Below are 25,228 nucleotides of genomic sequence, written 5' to 3'. Positions count from 1 at the left end.
TTTGGAAGGGGTTGGCACAGGCAACCATATAGGTCTGGGCTCAGAGGGAGACCACACGTTGGGACATGTAAGTCAAGTGGTGGGAGGCAGGGGCTTCAGTCATAAATGATTAGTGGCAACAGAACCCAAGGTGGGGACTAGTGAGCAGCAAGCAGTCCTGCTTTGTTTGTTGAGACAGGACTTCACCCTAGCCCAGGCTGGCCTTGAACCCAGGGTGATTCCCTTGCTTAGTCTCCCAAGTGCTTGGCACACAGGTATGAGCCACCAACTCCAAGTTCATCACTTTCACTGTGTAGAGAGCAAAGCAGAGGCCTGGGTGACCTGATCATCAGTAGTGATAAATCTAAACCAATTTTGCATCCCAGCCTTGAGCTATCTCTGTAGCCTGTGTTGAAGCTGTTCTCCAGGTTAGCTTCCTGGATCTTCCTCCGGACCCTGTGCATGGCAAGCACCTTACCTGAGACTTCCTGTCAAGCCACAGTACCTCTGATGTTTTTGTCTGGATGCATTGATTTTTCCTTCCTTCCTTCCTTCCTTCCTTCCTTCCTTCCTTCCTTCCTTCCTTCCTTCCTTCTTTCCTTCCTTCCTTTCTTTTTCTGAGACAAGTTCTCCAATAGACCAGGCTGGCCTCAAACTTGTTATGTAACTAAGGATGACCATGAAGTTCTGATCTCTTTGCCTCCACTCCACAAGTATTGGGATTACAAGGGTATGTCATCATGTCCAATTTAGGCAGTGCTGGTCATCAAATCCGGGGCTTTGTGCATACTCAAAAAGCACTCTGCCAAAAGCTGACCCTTTTGAAGAGTCATGGGTACTTGTGTAGGAACTATGTCTTCCTACTCTGATTGGCCTGGTTTAGGAGACACAGAGGAGGAAAACCCTGTTTTCCTATTTTGTTCCTATGTCTCTGCCTGGGGCAGCAGACCTGTTGCCCAGAGGAAGAAGCTGTGTTCAGAGAGCTCGGGACAGAATCAAGCATGTGCCATTGGATCTGTTTCCCAGCTCCAGGGGTGTGTGTGTGTGTGTGTGTGTGTGTGTGTGTGTGTGTGTTTTAATATAGCTTCTGTGGCTCAGTCCTCTTTTGACTACACTGGTTAACTTGTAATTTCTGGAAGCACCCAGCAGTCTTGTGTGTCCAAGCCATTATATTGCTGCTGATTATACCTATGATATCATTTCCAGTCCTGTTCCATTGGACAGATTCCAAGGAGTTTCTTTATGGCACAAATGGATGTCCCTCCTAAGAGGCCTGGGGTGGCTGATTTAGGGAGTAGCTCTGCTTCCAGCTGCTACAACAACATGGGCTGTGACAGCCAAGGTATGATGCTCTAGGGCAGGCAACAAGCTTGACATCTAGGCTGCCATGCACTATGCCATAGCTGTGTCTAGAGCTCTGTTGCTGGATTTGAAAATAGGAATCCTGCCTCTCTCAGCTTAACATGATGCTCAGTCAGTGCTTTAGCTACACTGGATGCTTAGCTCCTTCTACTAGGTGAGTGGGTTAGGGCAGATGGCTTGAAACGTGGACTCTCTTCAGCCCTGTGAGGAAGTGGATGGCCTCCCTTGTCTCAGCCTCCTGTGTTGTCTCAAGGAATGAGTGTTTATTGGTAGCTAGATTAATTGCAATGAGCTGATGTGAGAGATGGTGAAGCCCTGCCCCTAGCCATGCCCTAGTAGTGGCTTTGATGTGCAGATGACCCTGACTCTTTTCGGTCACGAGAACCTTACGGCATTTGGAGTCCTTGGTGTGAGCCCAGTACATATGACACAAGTACATATGACACACATATCTGCCCATGACTTCACACGTCACAGTGGCTTCTAGGCCCTGGCCTCTGCTATAGAGGATATAGCCTCAACTGTATCCCGGACTGGCTAATGCTACAGTCCTGTCCTATAATTGATATTTGCAGATTCATGCTTTCTGCTCTTGCTTGACAAGTTTGCTTCACAAGTGTGAGGCACAGGGTCCCCAGTGCTTGTGTGCTAGCTGGGCAGAGGGCAAGGAGCCATGACCCATGAGAACCAACAAGTGAGTGGTGACCCTGGGATGGGGGTCAAAGAACTTCTTCCCTAGGTCTGCCAGGCTATGTCCTGCATTCACTGTCTACTCCTCCAAACCCTGGTCTCCATCTCTCTTTTCCCACTTCCTTCATCTAAAAAACCTAGACATGACCTTTGTCTTGGATCTTTTATTGAGCACCAGCTATATAGGGAGAACTATTTTACACGTGAAGGGTGAGCAATGCCCATACAGACAAAGGGTCATGATCTGTCTTGGTCAGTTCATATGTTCCTGACCTTGGGCAGAGCTGAATGTGGTAGGGTGTGCTTCATTTTTCTGTGACTCACTTCTCACCGTGTGCACTGTCTCCCACACCCTAACCCAGCATGTACCCACCTGTCTGCAAAGGATGGATAGGTGCACCATTCCAGGTGGGCCTTAAGTACAGAAGTCCAGATCTCTCAGAAGAAGGGGTACTGTCATTGGTGGTGTAAATGGTTTTTTATTGCAGTGAGTGAGTGTGTGTGTGTGTGTGTGTGTGTGTGTGTGTGTGTGTGTGTGTGTGTGTTGGGTGCAGAGGTGAGTGTAGCTGGCATTTTCTTTGCCAGTCAGCTCTCAACTAACGACACGACAACTTATTACTATGAATGCTTGGTCTTAGCTTCGGCTTGTCCCACTAACTCTTTTAACTTAATTTAACCTGTTTCTATTCATATACATTTTGCCTTGGGTTTTTCTTTTTAACTTTTCTTTCATTCTGTATGCTCTGCTTTCCTGACTCCTCCATGTCTGTCTGTCTGGCCCCTGGCATCTCCCTCTCTCCCCCTGTCTCTGTCGAGCCTCGATTCTTCCTCCTACTTACTCTGCTGGGAAGTCCCATCTATACCTCCCTCCTAGCTATTGGTCATTTAGATTTTTATTAGCTCTATCAGGTGCCTTATACAAGCACCATAAACAAATGCCATGCATCTTTACATAGTTAAACTAAGATTCCACAACAGGTAAGGATTGGGTGGCTTTGGGTGCAGAGGGAAGGGACTGGTAGCTTGAAGAGATGAGAAGCTAGTTGACTGGCTGATGAGAGGAGCCCCATAGAACTAGGGGCTAGACTCAGGCTCCTTCCTCTGGGCCTGCCTTGGGTGAGAGCAGGACATAGAGCGCCTGTGTTTGTCTGATCTCCCGAGGGTAGCCTGCCCATAGCCCAGCCAAACGTTGCTTTCACCACTGGCTTTGCCCATGGCTGTATCTTTCCCGGCTGAGGTTGTCTCCCTTCCACCTGCTGCCCTGCTGCTCCTGCCCCTTTGTCTGTTCTCTCATCGCTATGGCTCAGCATTCCACTCTGTCTGGGACACTCTCAAAAGTATCTGCCTACTTTCCAGTGCCTGCCAGTTCCTTCCTTGCCTGTGGTACCCTCTGATAGTTCTGCAGAAGAGTCCAACTGGGCAGGCTTCTCTGGGGAGAGTGAGACGCCGCCCTGAGACTCTACCTCTGTCCTCAACATTCCAGCGGCAGAGCTACCTTCTCCAGAGCCCAGCCCCCTCCCAGAGTGCAAAGAAGCAGCTCAGCACTGAGGGGCTTTAGGTACAATGTCACATCTGACATCATCCTCTGGCTACCTTTTTATAGGTGGAGACAGGCCTTGGAGGCTGTGTGTGGGTGAAATGTAACTGGCCAACACATTTTGCCTTTGTTGCCTTGGACAAGTTACTAAGTCTCTGACTCTCAGTTTCCAGCTCTACAAAAATAACACCAGTGCTCAGATAAACAGTGTCTTAGCGGTCAAGAGAACTAGAAAAAGAAAATTCTGTAGCTTATAGCAGAACAACCAGTGGTCAGAACAAACCAGTGTCTTCTCATCTACTTTTTCCTATCAGCCCAACAAGAACTTTGGAGAAGGTTCCATTAATAACTGTGAGTCTGATGCCAAGTCTCCCCACATGTGCTGAAAGGACCCCATGCTTCCTGCCAGCTTCCGCAGTCACTGACCCAGGATGATGATATAGTCCAGAGACTTACATCCATTACATAAGTGGGCCTGCCCTCCTTGGATAGCAGGGCCTTGGGAACTCATGCATCTGTGCTCTGCTTGCTGGCCCTGCAGTGTAGGTGAATGGATGATCACCTTTTGCATCTGGGTCCTGGGTACTTTTCAGAATCTGAGTGGCTGAATACAGCAACGGTGCACCTGCAGGAACCGTCAAGTTTGCCCCCACCCCTTCTGTTCCAAGAGGGCAGGCCCAACCCTATGCTCTGCCCAGTCCCTGCAGGCCAGAAAAACAGCTGAGACTTGCCTTTCACCTCTGTGGCCAGAGCTCAAATAGGGCTTTGCAGAGGAAATGGCTTTCTGACATGCCAAGCCTGCCCTGATCAGGCAAGTTGTACTCTTGGCTCTTAGTTCCAACTGGGTCTAATCCCTGCAGCCCTCAGAACCTCGGTTTCTCTACTAATAACACGGGGATGTGATTGAATCAACTGACTATTCTCTGAATTCTTAGTTCTGAGTGGTGTTTATCTTGGGTTGGGGCTTGGAGAAGAAAGCTGTGGCAGTTAAGTAGATAGGTTAGGGGACAGTGAAGGCCAGGATTCTGGGAGGGATCTAGCCTTGTTCTGTCCATGGAGCTACTAGAGAAGGTATATCTATGACCCTTGGTGGCATTTGGGACTATTGAGCTGCAAGAGAAGGGGGTGGCTTGCTCAGAGGCCTTTGACTGTTTGGGGATGCCTGGTGAGTGTTGTGAGGATAGGAGTGTGGCCACAAGCCTGGGGAGAGGACTATTTAGGGTGTAATTAGTGTACTTTTGGCATCCACCAGACTTCCCCTTCTTCTTAGCACAGTCTTGAAGGCTGTAGACTTGTTTAAATCCTATCCAGCAAAAATGAAAGAAAGGAAAGGGGGAAGGGAAGAGGGTTGTTATTTTGTGAAATTGCATTTCCCAGCCGTGAATGTGAGTCACGGGGTTTGGAGCTTCAGATTTCTTGTTTGGATGAACTTTTCTCCAAGAGGCTGGGCTATGCTGCCCCGACTCAGGCTGCTTTGGGAAGATAGAGACCGTAGCCTTCTGGTACCAGACAGGTCTCCCAGTCAAGACAGTGTCCTGGGAGTTTGTACTCTGAGGCCCATGAAGTGACTACTGCTGCCAGATTTTCCAGGGGGGCTGGGCAAAGCATATTTGGAAGGAGGTCAGGAATTGTCATCCGATAGATTCAGAGTTTTGGCTTGGGGAGATAGAGGAATATGGAGGTGAAGTGGTGGTGGTGGTGGTATATTAGTGAAAATATGTTTAAGGGCCACAGAACTGTATGCTTTAAAATCATTAAACTGGCAACTCGTTGTGGAAATTTGATCACACACCAAAATATGCCCTTGGTTCCAAGCCTCTGCCATGATGATGACTTTGAGGTGGAGCCCAAAACACTGTTTTTGTTACTAGTTTCCAGGTCATTCAATACAAGTTTGGAATACTCATTTCATCTGTGGAGTGTGGGGTAGTGACTCACACGGTTGTGATGAGAACCAGCTATCTCCATAAGTGCACAGTTCTTAGGGTTTGGCCTGCCACCATGGCCACCTTGTCTGATTTCTACCAGCGCTGTCCTGCTGTACTTCAGAAAGTGACCCTGTAGGTTGTCTCCAGGATTGGAGCCATTGCCTCTTAAGGATCCACTCCGTTCTGGGTTTGCTCGAGAGCTACAGAGTTGACCCAGACCACATGCTGGCTGATGCTGGAGCACTCTGTCCACTCCAGCATGGAGTGGTGCGCCAGGTGGCTAAGTAGACAGACGGTCATCAGGATCCATGTGGTTCTTTCAGTGCAGAAAAGCAGTGTGTTAGCCTTGGGCAGCTCCAGGTATGATGCCTCTGTGTTCTTCTGGGGCCAGACTCTGGCCAAAATAAGGTAGGAGAGAGTAAAGGCCCGGAAAAGGAAAGGCCTGGTTCGGGGTCACCTAGCAAGTGTCTGAGGTACTGTCTTACCTGGAAGATGAGGGCCGGGTCCTCTAGGAGCTGAGTGACCAGCTTCTGAAGATGGAAACATGAGAGTCAAAGCTATTCTTGTTGGGGTTAGGCAGGGTGTACCCCTTGCCCTAGACAGCTGTCAGTTTTCATCCCTCCCCTTCCCACACAGAGGAAACAGAGGACTGCTCCTGTTGTAGGCCTCTGCCTGCCCCTCCCCCTTTGTAAAGGAGTCTTAATCCTTGTTTCTCCATCAGCCTAAGGACTCCTGAAAACAAGGCTTCATCTTTCCATCAGCCTGAGGCCAGAGCTCATTTCTGCTAGTAAAGACATCTGTAGTGGGCTCAGAGGACTCCAACCAGTGTGCCCAGGTTCCCTATGGACTTTCCTGGGGAAGCTGCTGCTTTCTGGCCTTCACTAGAAAAGGGTAGCCCTTCGCCATTGCTTGCCAGCCCCGCCATAGGCCCCACCTTCACTGAATTCCTGTGTGCCGTGCCTCCTGGAGCCCGTGATGCCTATAAATAGAGGCTGTGTACACCAAGAGGGCCTGAGCCTTGTGTGCTTGGGAGCTCCACGGGGTGTCTGGTTCCTGTCATGTGGAGGTGGCTCAGGCTGGCAGAGCTCCTCTGTGCATTGGCCTTCAGTTCTGAAAATGGTAGCCACACTGCCAACTCCTTATGAGACGGGAAATAGAGTCGACAGAGATGTGTCTGAAGTCCCTCCATACCTGACAAGTGGCTTCCCACGATGGCACCTGTATTAGTCACTTTTCTGATTTCTGTATTAAAATACCAACAAAAGCAGCTTAAGGAAGGAAGGGTTGCTTTAGCACACATCAGAGGATACTGTCCATCATGACAGGAAAGTTATGCCGTCAGGAGCCTGTGGCTGATGGTTACATTGCTGCAAATCTGATTCGCCTTCTTATTGAGTCCAGGACCCCAGCCCAGGGAATGGTGCCTCCCACACTTAGGGTGGGTCTTCTCAGATTGCTTAACCCAATCTGGAAACTCTCTCACAGATGTGCTGAGAGATTTATCTCCCAAGTGATTTTCAATCCTGTCCAGTTGATAGTATTAACCTCCACATCTGGTGCAGTGTGTCAGGAACTGATTGTAACAATAGCCACAGCTGCTAACAGCATCACCATGGTACCCAGGAGTCCTAGGGCCCAGACATGTGACAAAGTACTTTAGCCTCGTGACTTCACTTTGCCCTAATGGAAGCCTGAGATCAGTCCCACAGTATAAGCAGGGCCCCTGAGGCCAAACCCACAACTAGAGTTAGGATTTGAACTTGGGCTTTGGAGCTAACTGAAGGTTCTGTGTGAATTGATGTGGGATGGTGAGTGAGAGCCTCCTTCACCTCAGCCCCTGAATGGCCTCTGTTCCCACAGACACTGAGCAGCAGTGTGTACAGGAATGCTTCACCCTATGGCTCTCTCAACAACATCGCCGATGGCCTCAGCTCCCTCACCGAGCACTTCTCAGACCTGACACTCACGTCCGAGGCCCGCAAGCCCAGCAAGCGGCCTCCGCCCAACTACCTGTGCCACCTGTGTTTCAACAAAGGACACTACATTAAGGACTGCCCTCAGGTAAGGTAGCTCTGCTCAGCTGGCTCTCCATGCTTCCTTCCTGGCTGGGTCTGTGGACACCATGGATTCCTCTGGCCCTCTGTTTCCCTAATACTGTTAAGTGAGATAACACTATCAGGGGTGGAGGGACACAGACCCACTTGAGTCCGTGATGCTTGCTCAGCAATCTGCATGGGGGATTCTGGACCCAAACCAGGCCCCCACGTGAGGTTCTGGCCCTCCGGGTCCCACAAATGTTCCTCCAGGGTGGGTCCCATTATAGCGGGGCAGGAGGCAGCTTGCAATCTCTTCATAACTCTCCGGAGGCCCCATCTGCTCACACTCACCAGGAAGGAATGTGGGCTCCTGGCCAGGAATCCAGATGTGCACCCCCTCCAGTCCACCACAGCCTCCTCTGCCTAGAACAAGGAACGATCGGGGTCCTAGCCTATTTGTGCCTCAGGATAGGCCTGGGAAAAGGCATTGGGTACCAAGAGACTCAGCATCCCTCTCAGGGTGCAGGACTGGGAGTTTTAGGGTGTTGGGGGCAGTCCCATTCTTTCCCTTGTGCTTTGCAAGGCTGCTGCAGATGATTCTACTTTCTGGACAATGGACTCTCAGATATAGACAGGATCCTGGGGAGCAAAGACAGAAAGCCATCTTTTTTAGGACAATTTGAGCTTATCAGTGATTCTTTTCCCCTGCTATTTTCCCCACATTTTCTGTTTTTGTTTTATAATGCGGTGCTGAATTTGTTTTATATATGTAATGGAAATGGAATCCCATAAACTCTGAAAAAAACATGTAGTATTATCCTCCAGATGCTGGATCCAGAGTGGAACTGGGTGGGAGCCAGGATGGGCTTGCCACTCATTGTATCCCAGGCACTTCTCAGGAAGGGCTGTGCCAGGCTTCGGACCCTGGCGCTTCAAGTCTAGCCCCGACACAGCTGTTAATGGTTCCAGGTAATTTGGTAGAAAAGCAGAACCCCAGGTCCACCCTAAGCCCACTTGCCTCCCCTACTGGAGCCCTATGTGATGAGAACCATTGTGTCCTACACGTTCCATCTTTCCATGGGGGCAATGAGCAAGAGGCCCCTAGGATCTGATCTTGCCACTTCACTGGAGGCTGAGCTCGGCTCCTCCCCCAGGGCTCTGTGGGTAGAACTCTGATCAGGCGATAGATAAGGATTTAGAGTCTGCCCGTGGCCCACTAACTGGCAACTCCTTCGCAACTAAGAGCTCCCACATGCAAGCCATTCAGGGCACCTCAAGAACCACGCCACCGTGGGCAGCTTGGGAAATGGGTGAGCAAGACCTACTCACATTAATGAGAAGACAGACTTTGTGCCAAATGTACCCTGGCAACCTGTCACGTACTGCTGGTGACTGCCTGTTTGTAAGGCTTGGTTGAACCTCTTTCTGAGAGGCTGAAATGAGTGCTTTGAGCAAGGAAGGAACTCATGCAGAAGTTGAGTTGGGTCGTGGAGGAGCCAGGATTTAATGCCAGCAGGTGAGAGTCTTCAGAATACTGGGTTAGAGAGGTCCTTGGTTTTCAGCAGAATGCTCATGTTGGCTTCCCTTCTCATGGATAACATTCTCTTAGTGAGTGGTAGGTGAGGGGGAGGGGCAGTGGGACAGATGAGTCTCTGAGAGCTATTAGAGCTAAGGAAGACACAGAATTGCTACTTGGTGCAGCCATGAGTACCTGGGCCACCCCTACTTGAGGCCTGTGCTCTATGCAGCCTAGATAAGCTAGAACTGGCTGACTGTGCTATCCTAGTCTGTTCTAAACCTGATTGTACTAGGGACTCCAGGAGGCCTAGGGTTCTATGCCCCATCTGGTTCAGTGGTGGAGGCAGAGTTGGGATAAGACAAAGGAGAACCCTAACTAGCACATGGGTGCCATCACACAAGGCAGGGGAAGTACCGGGCAGGGCCTGGCACAATGGAAATGTTTGGTATAGGCTGTCAGGCGTTACTCTCTTCACTTGGACACCACCATGAAGAGAGCCCCCTCCCCCAGCTGGGTGCTAGATGGAGGGGATTTGGGTAGGCTGGAATTTAGTTAGATGCTATCCACCCTCCAGTGACCACACCCAGCTGCTGGGCCACATTCCTCCCTGTACACCCACGCCATCTGACTCCTGAACCAGCTGAGATTCTTATGCTGTCAGGTGTTTAGCACAAGTCTTCCTGAAGAGAGGAAAGGAATGATTGAACTTTTATAAACTCATGATTCTAATGAAATGTTATATACAACAGGTCAAAATATGTACTATGTAATTGAGATGTGGTGACCCCACCACTGTACTGGGGAGTGAGACAGGAAGATCACCATGGCTCATCAATATTGTATCATGGGTCATAATTTCTATTTAAGACTGAGTGGTAGCCAGGTGGTGGTGGTGCACACCTTTAATCCCAGCATTTAGGAGGCAGAGGCAGGAATATATCTGTGAGTTCAAGGCCAACCTGTTCTACAGAGCAAGTTACAGGACAGCCAGAGCCATTACACAGAGTAACCCTGTCTTGAAAAATCAAGGAGAAAAAAAAAAAGACTGAGTGGTATCCCACCGAAGCAATATTCCTTCTTGGTCCTCATTGGAGAGCTGCCTGATTCCATCCCTGCCATGGATAAAGCTGCTGTGAGTGTGGGCTTATATGAACTTTATTGTTCCCTTCTGTGAAGTTGCTTAGTTCATCTTTATTCTTGTTTCTTGGTGTGGAGGCAAAGGTAAAGGTGACTCTCGACACCTTTACATTGCTATCCTTTGTTTTTGTTATGAGATATTCTCTCTAGTCCAGGTTGGCCTCAGACTTGTGATCATTGTGCCTCAGACACCCTTAGGTATAATCTAGCAAACTTAGCCATATCTTCATTTTTTTCTTTTGTTCTTGTTTGACTTGGAGACAGGATCTTACATAGCTCAGGCTGGTTCCAAAATTGCTAGCTAGGTAGCACCAGCACCTTGAACTCTTGATCATCCTTCTTCCACTTTCCAAATGCTGGAAATTGGCCACCACATCCTTGTGTGTGTGTGTGTGTGTGTGTGTGTGTGTGTGAAGTATGTGCGTGTATGTGTGAACTCCTATGTGAGGCCAAAAGCTGGCAACTGGTGTCTTTCTCAATCACTTCTCCAACTACTTTTTAAGCCAAATCTCTCACTGTAGTTAACCAGTTCAGCTTGATTGGCTGGTCAACAAGCTCCAGGAATCTCCCTATCTCTTCCTCCTCTGGGCAGAGACTATAGACATACACAGCCACACCAGACTTTTACGTGGGTTCTAAGGATTTAAACTCAAGTCTTCATTCTTGTATGGCAAGCACTTAGATAGCTGGATTGCCTCCTGAGGCCCGCACATCTTTTTTCATTATTGTACATGTTTATAGTCTGTGAGCCACTTCCCATGTTAGGTATGCCATGCCTTTTATATGCCACCTAGTATTTTCTTGAGTCTTCCTTTTGAACCCACTGGTTATTTAGCAGTGTGTTGTTTAGTAGTCACATATTTGTGCGTTTTCCAAATAGCTTTTGATGATTTCAGAATTTATTCCACTGTGGTCAGAGGACATGCCTTGTATTGTTCCATTCCTTCCAAATGCATTGTGGTTGTTCTGGAGCTCAGCATGTGGCTGGCCTGGAGACTGTCCTGTGAGAAGGTTGGGCGGGGTGTTGTGGGGGTGTCTGCTAGGCATGCTGGCTTACAGTGCTGTTTATGTCTCTTGTTGCTTTGTTGATGTTCTGCCCAGTTCTCTATCCATTAAGTGCAGATACCAGTGTCTCCAACTGTTATTACTGAATTACTCCTTTGTCTTCCATTGTCTATCTTTCTTCATGTGTTTTGGTGTTCTCTTATTAGGTGTGCTCTATCTTTCTAATGGTTATAGCTTTCTGCTGAACTGATGCTTTTACCATTATAAAATACTGGGCTTTCCCCTCTAGTAACATTCATTTTTGTTTTAAAGTCTGTATTAGGGACAGAGATATATAGCTCAGTGATAGAGAACTTGTCAAATACATACATGCAAGGTCTTAGATTCAATCTCTAGCACTACAAGAAAATAAAACCAAAGCAAAAATCCATGAAGTCTTTTTTTTTCTGACAGTGGTATACCTGGCTTTCTAGTGATTGTTTTTTTCATCTATTCAGGTATTTGAATCTGAAGTGAGTCCCCTGGAGATAACATATAATTGATTGGATTTTAAGTTTTCTTCCCAATCTGAAAAAAAATCTCTGCATTTTGATTGGATTCTTTAACCCATTCACCTTTAGTATTGTTGGCATTAGTTTGATTTGCTTCTACCATGAGTTTTTAATCTATACATTACTTATCTTTTTATTTCTCTATTTCATTTTTATTTCTGTCCTTTGTGTTCATTTTCTAGTGTAACATTTTGATTTCTATAATGATTTTAATGCTATCATGTAGTGATCTACTTGTTGGATGTGGTTTACATTATGAATCTTAATTCACCAGCACCACACACAGAAATGCCACTCCTCCACAGCTCTGTGAGCTGCTGGCTTGGGCCTTCGGGTATTCACTTGTGCCAGGTCTGTTTCTGTGTTCACCCTACACAGGGTCTGTTGAGCTGCTTGGTTGCACTGATACAGCTGTCATTAGATTTGGGGACTTTTAGGCTGTTGTTCCTTCAAATATTCTTTCTGTTCTTTTATCTTTTGTTCTATAGAAGAATTTCTAAACTATCCAAGTGGGTTTAGAAGTCTCCATAGTTTAACTGGGGTGGAATATACCTCGCCAGGTCCCAGAGTTGTCTGTGAGCCCTGGCATTTCTCAGCAGCAGCAAGGAGAACACAGTTCACATTTCCACTCTCAGTGGCTCTGGTCTGGCAGCATGTGACTTGATTCTTTTCCAACTTTAAAAAGTTTAGAGGAGCTGGGGATGTAGCTCAGTTGGTAGAATGCTTGCCTAAGATGCACAAAGCTCTGAGTTCAATCTCCAGCATTTCATAGGCCAGGGCTAGTGGCTCACTTCTCTAATCTAAGCACTCAGAAGGGGGAGACAGGAGGATCAGAAGTTCCCCGTCATCCTCCACTACATATCAAGTTCGAGGACAGCTTTGGATATATGAAACCTCACTTTAAACAGGACACATAGTGGGCAGTGGTACTGCACACCTTTAATCCCAGCACTTGGGAGGCAAAGGCAGGTGGATCTCTGTGAGTTCAAGGCCAGCCTGGTCTACAAATTGACTTCCAGGACAGCCAGAACTATTACCAGAAAAGTAACCAGAACCCAGTCTCAGAAAAGCAAGCAAGCAAACAAACAAACAATCAAACAAATAAAGAAGAGGAAACAGTAAAAAGAACAGCGTAGCAGTCTCCAAGGCTCTGTTCATATGACTCAGGGGGCACTGTGAAGGGTACTGAGTACTATAAGAAGTCTGGAGTCCCCAGAGCAGAGGTAGAAGTGATAGAGATCAGCTCCTCAAGGAACATCACCTTGTGGGTGAGGCAGTGCCAGGGCCCATCTCTAGTAGATGTCCAGGAAAACTTAGGAGCCAGGAGTGTTGCCACTTTTGTTTTGTTTGTTTGTTTGTTTGTTTTGTGTTGTTTTTGGAAAAACAGACTAACAGCCCTGTAGTCCCTGACTGTGGGTGTGTGCAGTGATGTGACGGCTTTGAAGCCTGGAGGTAAATAGTGAAGTCACCATCCAATAACCCCTAAGCCTCTCACCATCTCTCCAGGTACAATAGTTCTCCTCAGTTTCCATTCAAAACACCAAGGCCCAGGAAGTTAAGTAACTTGCCGCTGGTCACACAGCTGCTAACTATGTAAACTTGGAACTCAGGTCCCCTGAGTCTAGGGTCCAGACTTTTTTTTGTTTGTTTGTTTATGCCCTACATCCACTGTTTTTAAGATCAAAGGTCTTGTTTTTTGTTTGTTTGTGTAGCCCTGGATGTCCTGGAACTCACTCTGTAGACCATTCTGGCCTCAAACTCAAGAGATCCGCCTTCCTCTGCCTTCTGAGTCCTGGAATTAAAGGTTAGTGCCGTTACACTTGGCGAGATCCGAGATTTTTAAAAGAGAGGGAGTGCTGGAAGGAGAGGCTAAGCAGCCACACCTGCCCATCCTAACCATTGATGTGAGCGGGTAACTCACCATGGGGCCAGCCTCAAGGGGTCTGCTGCCTGGTAAAGCAGAGAGGTCAGGGTAGCTGGTGGCAGTAGACACCTGTTGTCTGCAAAGGAGGCCTAGGTGGTACCTGTTAATGGCCTGCAAGGTCATCTGGGTGACTGGTGTTGACATCTGCAGCCTAATGGGGCAAGACCCTGAGGCTCTGAGGCTCCAGTCCTTCCAGCTTGGCCTGTGTATTTGTAGTAGGGGCTAGGAATGCAACCTTTCTACATGGGTCTGTTGGGTGCAGGCATGCTTCTGGGATAGACACACCATGGCCGTGTGGCTAAAGCCTGTCCCACTCTGCCTGTGACACTGTGGGAGGTTTCAGAGGCGAAGAGCTAGACCAGAGAGGGAAGACACCCAGGCCTCTCTGGACATTGCATGCCCTTGTTCACAGCTGGCACTCCCAGAGGAGAGCGGGAGGTGTGGTCAGAGCAGGTGGTGAGGGACTACATGCCAGGCTGTAACCCTGGGCTTAGTGTTGCAGGCAGGGAAGCCATCTGGGTTTGGGTAACAGGCTCATATGAACATTCTGAAAGATCATTCTGGGGCAGGTTGGACCTGGAAGAGAGGAGGCCTGGCTGCTACCGAAGACAGCCTGTGAGTAGAAGGCGGTGAGACCAGAGAAAAGGCAGGGGGAGCAGAAGTGGAAGGTGAGGCAGCCTGGAGCACCACTGGCAATGAGGAAGAAAGGGCCCATATGGGGCTCAGAGGCTGGGTACATTGCAACATAGTGGGAATCAGGAAGCATTACACTTGAAGAAGAGCCAAGGGATCCCTCCTGGCTACCACAGAACCATAGAAATGGTTCTTACGTGTTTTAAGACCATGAAAGGAAATAAATATAATAACAGTAAATATGTAATTAGATTCTATCCTGGGTGTCTACACTAACACAGTTAGAAAATATAATTTTTAGTAACTTATAAAGGAAGGGCCACACAAAAGAACAAGTACCTATAGGCATGAAAATCATCAGTTAACCTAAGAGGGGCTGGTGACCTCTTCCAATTAGATGGTCTTGCTCATTACAGGGACACACACAGGGTCTGCATGCCATCAGTAAAGATTCTGATGCTAGTAAGGGATTCATTAGGAAAAAGAAAAGAGCCTTGAATTTATGAGCTAAAAGACCAAGTTAAAGCCATCGTTCTGTATGTTGCTCTACAGTGTGTGCAACACTGGATAACTTGCCTAACCTGTCTGAGCTACTTCACATCTGCAATTCAGCCTTGCCTTTCTGTTGACTTGGAGGTTGTGTTAGGAACTCAGGACCCAGTGTCCTTTCTTTAAGATCTCCCTTTTCCCAGCCATGCCAAGCCTGGTAGCCACCCTGCAAGCCCTAACCTAGATGCAGAAATTCTCCCAGCCTGTAACCTCCCCTCCTCCCAAGACCTTCTTGATGAGCTGTGGTCCCTGTCTTGAGGGAGGTCCAGGGGGTTGTCACCTGTGCCTCCTTGTCCGGCTAAGGGCTGGAGCCCATGGGAGCACGGTCCTGAGTCAGCACGCCTGGCTGCTAATGTGATCCAGATGTCAGACGGAGCAGAACCATCACCCCCTCCCTGCTGGCAGCTCGGGTTTCTTGGAGATTGCAAAAGAAAAAGAAAAATAGAGCAGAGAGAGGCTCAGATCCCAGCACAGCTGAAACCTTAGGATGTAAATAGTTTCAGGGTCTTACTAGGGGAGGGGCGTTGGCCCTTCTGCCTATCCTGCCTCCACTGCCCTTGAGCCGCAGCCTTGCCCCTCACCACAGGCCCGAGGAGCCAGTCCCTGAGGGTGTTTAAAGGCAAGAAGCAGGGGTGACCAACCATGTCTGACCCAGGCTTGGGTTGTCAACCCCTCATTCCAGTCCTGACCTGGCAGCAGGTTTGGGTATTCCCTGAGGTGAGGGTGGGTGGAGCTGCCCAGTGGACAGACAGAGAGGGACTGTGGATCTGTGGAGTTTCCCTTGCAGAACTTAGGTCAGGAACTGGAAGTTTCTTAGAGCTTCCAAGCCGAGTGGCATGGAGAGCTGAAAGAGGTTAGCCACTCATATAGCCCAGCCCCTTCCCTCTACTTGTAAGCACCTCCTCCACTAAGAGGGAAAGTTCTCAGGCTGAAAGGTTTAAAACCTCTGGTCAGTCTAGAACTGTTGTGGCTTGGACTTGGTTTGAGTGTGCCTCTCAAGAGCTCATGTGTAGGGAGCTTGCCTCCCATAGTGTTGGTGGAGAAAGGTGGAGAGGTGGCTGGGCTCTAAGAGGCGGGCGGTGGGGGAGGTGGTTAAGTCTTTGGAAGGAAAGGAAGTGACTCTTCCAGGACTCTGGTTGTGTCTTGGGAAGGGCTTATTATGAAAGAGCAGGCTTCTCCCTTTGCCAGGTGACTGCTTGGTCATTCTAGTATTGCTATCCCTTTCCATGGGAGCTTCAAAGGACTTGATGTTTGGACTGTTAGCCAAATTGGTGGGTTCAATAAACCCATTTTCTTCATGAAGTGTGAGCTTTCAGGTATTTTATTATAGTAACAAAACACAGAGAGGACCACCAGTGAGCTGGTAGGGAAACTGAGGGCTTTCCTACAGAACCTGAGCTAGGATGACTTTATAGAAAGATCTGTGGAAGGAAGGATGGGAGCCAGAAGCAGGAAAGGAAGGAGGAGAATGAGGGGGAAAAGGGGGAGGAGAGAGGCTAGCAGCATCATTTTGTATTTCCCTGAGGAATCCTGGGCTGGGGCAGGTAGGACTGACTCCTCTGGAGCCTGGGACAGCTTCCTGTGGGGACCTGGGCTGCCATGTTCTAGCTCCTGGCACAGTACCTGGAATACCATGCGTGCTCAGAAATGTTCAGGAACATTGCTGGGGACAGTGACTGCTGCTTGGCTTAGAGTTTCATGGGCCTAGGACTCGGGTTGTGTCCCAGCCTTTGCTCCCTCCTTTCTGAGACCCCCTGCTGCCTCATACTACCCTAGTGTGGCCTCTTCCCAACTGTGAGCTCTGGAGAATGAACCAGTCTTTCCAGGTCTTGTATTTCTAGGAAGGATACTGAAAAGTCTGACCTCAGAGCATGCCAGGAGGCCATTGTTACCTGAAGCACCTCCTGCATTCTCTGGGCACTTACATTAAGTCTCTTAGTGACTGTCATTATTTTTAGGCTGCAAGTCAGCTCTGTCAAACTGTGTCCCAAAGTCTGGAGTATGCCCCAGAGCTGTGGGGTTCCCAGAGGACGGTGGGCTTCCTATCCCACCCTTTGCCCACAGAAGGGGCTACTTCTGGGATGGGCTGCAGGGGCCAGGTGACAAAGCTGTGTTTCCTAAGGGGCTTAGAAGGAACAGGGGATAGTTCCAAGTATTTGGGACCATGCTGGGAGAGATTCCTGGATGAGGCTCAAGGGATCTGTTCTACCCAGAGTGGTATTCCTGGAAGAGGGCTGATGGGAGCTGGCTCTCGGCTCCTACTGGCTCCAGTGGAGGGTTGGGTTTGCTAGGTCTCACCCTACCCAGCACAGACACGAGGGGGCAGCTGCAGAGGTGACACGAGAGTGAAGGAGGAGGGGTGCGGCGCAGGACATGTGACAGGAAGGAGCTGTGGAGTCAGTTTCACATCCTCAGCCGGTGGTTCTCTGTTTAAGCATCACACGCTGCAAGAAGTCCCCAGTGGCTCGATGTCTCCATGATCAGTGCTTCATCTCCTAGCTCCCGAGGGACAGGGTTTAGGGCAGAGCCTGAAAGGAGGACTTACCCCAAGCCTTGAGCAGCTTGCAAGGCTTGGGGAGCAGAGCAAGAACATCTGTGTCAGTCAGCATGTTGTCATTGTCATAAAGTGCCTGACCCAAGCTGACTTCCTAAAGGGGTTTATTAATAGATCCTAGAGCTTCTACCGAATAGTTTAGCTCCAGCTCAGGCTGGGGCCACCCCTTAGCTGCGTGGCTGCATGGCTGCATGACTGCATGGCTGCATGGCTGCGTGGCTGCGTGGCAGGTGGTGGGAATACACATGAGAGCATGTGAGTGATTCAGTGCAGAACAGGGGAGAGAGGCAAGGGCTGGCTCCCACTGTTATAAGCACTCTCTGGGGGTAACCACCAAGGAGTCATATGAAAACCCTTGTGATGCCTTACTAAGGTATATCCCAGTGAGCTAGGAACCTCTTCCTGGCTTGTACCACCTCCTACTACCTCAGCCTTTGGGACTGAACTCCCAGTGCAGGACCATTAGGGACATTCAAACCATATCCAAACCACAGCAGTATCCTTGGACTGGGCCCCCTTCTCCATTCAGCCTCCTTGATTGTTCCTGCTGTGTCTGCTGAATGCTGGGACCATGGAGGGTCCCCAGTGCCAGGCTCTTGTTCTATGCTTCTCACACGACTTGTGTCTATCTTGGGACTGTTCAAGGAACAGTCTACTTCTGCAGAGGCTTAGAAATGCAAGCTCAGGTTGAGGGTGCGACTCAGTGGTAGAACTCCACCTAGCATGTGTAAAGACGCAGGTTCAGTTTCCTGCAGCAGCAGAGTCCATGTGGTCTTAAGTTTTCTGGATCATTCCTGGCCACACTGGAGTTCAGGAGGTTCCTGTCTTACAGTACAGTGACCCCTACTTTGCTTGTCCTGGAATCTTCATAGAGAGCCTTCCTTCTACAGCTTGATAGGGGTCTTGCCTAGGAATACCCATCTAGTTACAGGAAACTCACGTGCCAGCCTGCTTTTGATCCAGAGGGTGTTAGACTGGAGGTGGGGGGGGGTGGGAGGAAGGATGGGCAAAGGCACTGAAAGAACTTGTGCTACCCCGATTAGTGTGGGAGTCAACGAGGCCACCAGATCTGGGACAGGGCAAGGTGGGGGGAGCACCCTCAGCTCGGTGTGGGAAGATGGGGCTTCCTCTGAGGAAACCAAAGGCATTTGTACCCAGGCAGTCTCCATGGACACCAGACAGGGCAAAGGGCCAATAGAACAGCGGAAGTGTTTGGATGAGACTGCTGACCTAATCAATCAGTCAGGGACCATTGGGGACATGGAGGGCTTCCAACCCTTAACGTGGTGGGCTTGCTGTGTGAAGTCCTGCACGGGCCGGGGAGGGGGCAGCAGAGGTCTCTGTCCAGCCTCCCACTCCGAGACTGTCCAGGTATGCCTGTCTTTTACCATTATGACACAGCATTGTCATGGGCAAAGGCCATGCTGAAGACCATTCACGAAACTGAGTTACCAAAACACACACCCTCACACATCCTCATAATGCAGGGAAATTAATGATTTTAAGTTGATCTGTATTCGAAGCTTTCCTGGGGTGTGTGTACCTCACAGATTACAGGTTGGACACACCTGGAGCTCTAGACAAGTGAGGTCATACCATTTATCAAAGTTCCAGCTGGGCCCAGGCTGTCACAGCAGAAGTCCTGGGTCTTAACTGCTATCCCCAGAGCTTCTCTATTATAGGCTTCTTAGGAGTGAGCATTGGCCTTAAGGACCCTGATGACCCTCCTGGAAGAAGCCGTTTTGTAGTCATTGCACATGTGTGGGGCCAAAGACTGTCTTGAAGCCTAGAAGATCTATGTATCTCACTCTGTTCTGGCCTTCTTGGTACCTAGGATTCTAGAAGCAACCCCAAGGCAGAGGTTCCTCTAGGGAAGCAACAGAAACCCTGGAGCTTGAGGGGTCCGAGAAGGAGGCTAGAAGGAGAGGCTAGGGGGCTTGACCTTGGTGTAGAGTATGGGGAACACTGCTGTGTGTCCTTGGCTGTAGTAGGAGCTGTGGGGCTGTGTCCCGCCACCCAGCTAGCTTTACACCTGAAATAATTACACGGAAACTGTATTCATTTAAACACTGCCTGGCCCATTAGTTTCAGCCTCTTATTGGCTAATTCTCACATCTTGCTTTAACCCATATTTAGTAATCTGTGTAACACCATGAGGTGGTGGCTTACTGGGAAAGATCCTAACCTGCGTCTGCCTCGGAGAGGAGAGTCATGGCGACTGCCTGAGGTGTCTGCCTGACTCTGCTTTCTTTCTCCCACAATTCTATTCTGCCTACTCCGCCTACCTAATTTTCTGTCCTATCAAAGGGCCAAGGCAGTTTCTTTATTAACCAATGAAAGTAACACATAGACAGATGACCCTTCTCCATCACTTGGCCCAGTTGTTTGTCGTCTCTGTTTCCCCCTTAGGAGTGCCTGGGATATTTTATCTTGTTTATTTTGGGGGTAATGCAAGTGTTGACTTGGGAGGTCTAGAGCAGGCCTAGACACAGATTTGTCTAGATGTTCAAGCAATTGTGATGGGCAGCTGGGCAAAAGTACAGTACCCAGTGTGAACTGGTGTGTGCCCAGATGAGAGGATCCATGGGTGAGCAAGCTACATGTCTACATGTCCTTCTAAGGTACCCAGGGAGTACCTCATGCCTGTGCTCCATCCTAGAATCCTGGTCCACGTAGCCATAGAACTTGTGATTTGGAAGCAGGCTTCCTTCCAGATGGCTCTGGCTCTCAGGGCTGTGGATTATGTGATTTTAGGTGTGAGGCTCTCTGATCTGTCCATACCTGAGTTCTATCATTCTAAGCCTCACATAGGTGTCTGGGTTCTCATGGGCTCTCATTCTGGGGATGAAGCCTCCTGCCTGAGTGTAATATGTCACCATCCCAAGATATGGTGCTGTTGTGGCCTTAACATAATGTCAGAGTCTAAACTCAGCAACTCTACGATGATCTGTCAGCCCATCTTGGCCAATGGCTACTGGAGTCCAGGATCTGGCCTTTGACTTCTTGGGACAAGGTGGTGGTTACATGAGCATGGACACAGGCCACTCCATCCTGCCTTGGGGAACAGTGAAAGTCGGGAGAGCAGAGACCCTATAGAACTGCACTCCCGACACTACAGAGGAGGAGTGAAAGATAGAGCAGCTGTGAGGGGCGCCTTCCGCCATGCAGCAAGGACAGTGCAGAGGCACAGCAGCAACTCTTGCTTGTGTTTTGTATCCGCGCATCCAACATCAGAGCTGTGGTGCCCAGAGTAGCAGATTAGGCTTCTGCAAGAGGGGCTCTACCATACAAAGACCTCCTCCAACTCAGCCTTGACAAACACACCTGGCTCTAGGTGGAGAGCAGAGACCCAAGAGATGACCTGCTTAGTGGGAATGGCACCCTGTCTCCCAGCTGTTATTGTGTGGTCCTTTCCAGCTAGCTGTACCCAGGCCTGGCTTTTTGCACAGAACCCAGATGACCTTCGGTCCCTCTAAGGTAACAGAAACCATCCCTACCGCCAGGATTTGACACCTACCACCTGTAGCCTGGTGACTGCACCAAGCCTAGGAGGACTCTCTCAGCCCCATGTGACTCTAACCCCACATCATTTTCAGGCCTTTTAGATCACACAGTTATGCATAAGGACGGGTGTCCCATCTCTGCTGTGCTAGAATGTCAAGCCTGGAGCCATGCCATAGAAGGTGTGCTGCAAATGTCCCTCCCTCTCTGTTTGACCTTGAAAATGTCCCCGCACCTCTCTGGTTTCTATCCTGCTGAGGGACAGTGGAATGTGACCCACAGAATGACCATGAGGATTCAGCAAGATCTTGTAAGGACAAACCTGGCACATTGAGAAGGAGCAGAGACTGCCCACATGCCTACCAACTTAGCAATCGTGGCACAAAGCCTGCCTTGGTAAGAGATTGTGTTTGCAGAAGGAGACTGGGTGGCTACCTTCATAGTCACTTTAGGGGTGAAATTATGCTTTCAGAAAACCTCGGTTTTGAAAAGGCTATCAAAGTATAGGAGGAAGAGTCTAAGGATACAGGAAGTACTAGGCACATTGGTAATGGTGATGATGATGGTGGTGGTGGTGATGATGATAAAGATAGTGATGAGGTAGTAGTGGTGATGATGGTGTTGGTGTTGGTGATGGTATTGATGGTGGTAGTAGTGATATCAGTTATGATTGCAATGATGATAATGATGGTGATGGTGGTGATGATGATGGTGGTGGTGATGATAGTGATGGTGGTGATGATGGAGGTGGTGGTGATGGTGGTGATAATGATGGTGGTGGTGATGGTGGTGGTGGTGATGATGGTGGTGGTGGTGATGGTGATGATGATGTTTATCATGGTAGTAATGATGGTGATGGTGGTGATGATGATGGTGATGGTGGTGATGGTGATGGTGGTAATGGTGATGGTGGTGATGATGATGGTGGTGGTGGTGATGATGGTGATGGTGATGATGATGGTGATGATGATGGTGGTGGTGGTGGTGATGATGGTAGTGATGATGATGGTGGTGGTGGTGATGGTGGTGGTGATAATGGTGGTGGTGGTGATGATGGTGGTGGTGGTGATGATGATGGTGATGATGGTGGTGGTGGTGGTGGTGATGATGTAGTGATGATGATGATGATGATGATGATGGTGGTGGTGGTGATGATGGTGGTGGTGGTGATGATGATGGTGGTGGTGGTGATGATGGTGGTGGTGATGATGGTGGTGATGATGGTGGTGATGATGGTGGTGGTGATGATGGTGGTGGTGATGATCTTACTGATAACTACTATATACTGAATTCCAACCATATACCAAGCATTTGCTTTCAGCGAGCCCAATCGTTGTTCTTCCCACTAGAATGATGTCTGCCTAAGACTCGGAGAGATGCAGAAATTCCCCTCTACTCTTGCTGCTGTTCAGTGGCATTGGCATTCAAACCCTGGCCCCTAGGGCTGTGCACGAAGAGATCTGTTTTCATTTGCCATCACTGGATGAGAGGTTGAAAGCCACTAGATGAGCAGCGGCCGCTTCTTTGTGGGGCCACAAACAACTCATGGTAGGGAAACAGGAGACATTTTCATTTTTTCCAAGAGAGATGGAATAACTGTGGTTTCTTTCCTCCTCCTGCACAATGCTCCTTATTTCCCATGTGGCTTCTTTTGCCATTTTTAGAAATCCAGAGCTGCCTATGGCTGGTAGACCCACCCTCAGCCCACCTTGGCTGTGGAGATGCACATATGCACAGAACTCCTGAGGTGGGCAGGGCACAGGGTGGGGGAGTAGGGAGGTGGAGGGGTGGTTGTGGTGGTGGTCGTGGTGATGGTGATAGTGCATGCTCCTCATGCCAGGCCTGTGCATATTACAACAGGGCCAGGACTGTGCTGTGTGCCTGCTACCTACTAGGAGCTGGAGGTGAGGTGAGAAGCTTCCACTGGTCCCCTGACAATTCTGCAGTTGGTTCAAGCCACTGCCCTTTTCTTGGCCACTCTCAGCCACTCATTTCCTGTCGTTTGACGTAACAGGAGGATCCGGGTCTTCATGAGGTATGAGGGATAAACTCTCTCATGCTTTCCTCCCTTTGCTCCTTGCTGCCCAGCCTGGCCTGCGCACAGATTCAGGGCCTATCTGGACAGAGCACCTGCTCCCTGGTCTGCTTAGCACGATCCCCAGGTGGCATACCAACTCCTGGGATCTTTGCTTTTTAGACCACTGGGAACACAGCCAAGATGGGACAGACAGTGAGGACCAGTCATGGCACATGTGGGCAAGTTGCAGGAACTGGGGACACGAGACCTGCTAGGGACAGCCCTGACACTAGGAAAGCACAAATACATCAGAGGCCTTGGTGGGGTGTGGCAGCAGGCCTCTGGGAGGCAGGAGCCTCAGAGACTGTGGCAGAGTCCCAGAACAGCAAGCCCCCTCAAGACATGCCTCTCAGAAATGCAGGGGAGGCCAGCGGTCCCTCTGTCTCACTCTCTGCCCAGCATTGAGTGACTGAGCTCCATCCTGCTACTCAGGGCTTTGGTGCTGCTGGAGGAGCCAGGCCTCTGGCGACAGCACCTCTACTGGGTGGAGGACCAGTGGGAAGTGATGATGCCTGTGACCTGTCTGTGCCTTGTGTCTACTAGGTGCCTGATGGCTGGAAGCCTGGACTTTCTGTCCTTCTGGCTCTGGTTTCACTTGTCCTCCTGGGCTGCTTCTGTTTGGGGCTCAGCCTCTTCCTCATTCATCCCTCCTTCCTGGGGCCTGGCAGGTAGTTTCAAACCCCGAGGCCCGCCTTAGGCTGCTGCACATGCTCTCTGGCTCACCTACTGGGGAAAGAGTGTGCATCTGTGTAATTAGAGAACCGCACCAGAGTGCCCAGCCCCGCCTTTAGGCTAGCTTTGGGGCAGACCCGTCAGTCCTGTCATTATATGGCTGTCCCATATGCTGTTCTTGCTCCAGACTTGGCCATCTCTGCTGGAGAAAGGCATAGCTGTGACCAGGCTCTACCTGCATCGCTGGCACAGAGAGGCTTGCCTGCAAAGTGCTACTTCAGACTTCTTAATCCCCACTGTCTCTCTCCCTGCCAGCATCCGTCTGCCTCGTGTGGCCACAGAAACCTGTCCGTACCCATCTGAAACCCACCGTGGCTTCCTGTGCCTCCTGGGCTAAAACCTAGCCTTGTGTTGGAGTCCTGGGGCCTCTGAAGCTTGGCCTTTGCCCTCCAAGGCCTTCATCCTCATGTTCCCTGCCACCCAGCTCTGCTCCAACCACAGTGAACCTTTTTTCACCGTGACTTTCTCTGGCTCCCCTGACACTTCCTCACCACCCCAAACACAGGCTCCTGCTCTTTCCCAGCATGTCCTTTGATGGGCGAGTCAGCGCTCAAGTGTTCGTTCATTGTGTATTTATGAAGCTCCTACCGTGTGTCTGGCATGGACCACTGTGAACAAGGAAGACAAGGAAAGAGCAGTTCACATTCCTGTGGGGTGACAGCAAAGAAACAGTCAGGGGCACCAGGATATAAGTTACGTTCAAACAACAGGGTTGTCAGGGACCACCTCTCTGAGGATGTGGCAACTTGAGTGGAGACAAATGAATCAGGGAGAAAATGTTTGGTGACGTGGGACGTTGGCAGAGGGAAGAGCGAAAGGCCCCAAGGACAAACATCCATGCAAGGAGGTTCTGAACCTGATGGCTCCAGCTCAGAGGGAGCTCAGGCTGCCTGAGAGAAGCTGAGACCCACAATTAAGAATGTCCCCGGCACCAGTGTCCTTTCTCTCACTGCCTCTGTCTCAAGCTGGGAACACAGATGGGTGCTTGTCTGAGAACCCCCTTCCCCCAACACCCCAACATGTGCAGTGGGGACAGGAAGTGTCGGGTCTCGCCTCCCAGCTGCCTGGTGGGATGCCACCAAGCCAGGACGGCCTGCTTGGGAAGGGACAGAGGCCCTATTGAGCCAGCTCTCTGGGCCAGCAGGGACAATAGCCACACTGAGAACTAGGAACATCGGCCAGCATGATTGTCCAGGAAGTTACCAGGCCACTACCACCCCCTTCTGTGCTACCCCACCCCCAGCCCTCTCCTCTGGCTTCTCAGTTAGGGGATGGTAGATGCCAGTGGCCACTTTGCACTGGCGCTGCCTGCTTTGTGCCAGAGCCATGCTGTCCCCAACGAGGGAGAAGTACAGGATCCTGGGCATACTGCCTGCAGACAGGCACAGGTGCAAGGCCTGGAGGGGGGGGGCATGGGGAAGGGGTGTGTACCCTGAGAGCTGGATAGGAGGGCTTCCAGGAGGAAGAATCGTGGTTCTAAAGCATGGCTGCAGCTGGGGTCGTACTCTCACGAC

General features: G+C 49.9%; 1 protein-coding gene across 2 annotated transcripts in view; it reads left to right on the top strand.

Annotated features, from left to right (window-relative positions):
• Positions 1-25,228, top strand: part of Zcchc24 (zinc finger CCHC-type containing 24) — a 52,370-nt gene that overhangs the window by 4,638 nt on the left and 22,504 nt on the right. For both annotated transcript variants that reach the window (XM_038348878.1, XM_038348879.1), the window contains exon 2: positions 7,357-7,557. In XM_038348878.1, coding sequence (XP_038204806.1) covers positions 7,357-7,557 — 201 coding nt within the window. The remainder of the gene's footprint in view (positions 1-7,356; positions 7,558-25,228) is intronic.

This window comes from Arvicola amphibius, chromosome 12, assembly GCF_903992535.2.
Source record: "Arvicola amphibius chromosome 12, mArvAmp1.2, whole genome shotgun sequence".
In the NCBI taxonomy this organism is placed as follows: domain Eukaryota; kingdom Metazoa; phylum Chordata; class Mammalia; order Rodentia; family Cricetidae; genus Arvicola; species Arvicola amphibius.
The sequence above is the reverse complement of the archived record's forward strand: the minus strand, read 5'-3'. Positions and strand labels throughout refer to the sequence as shown.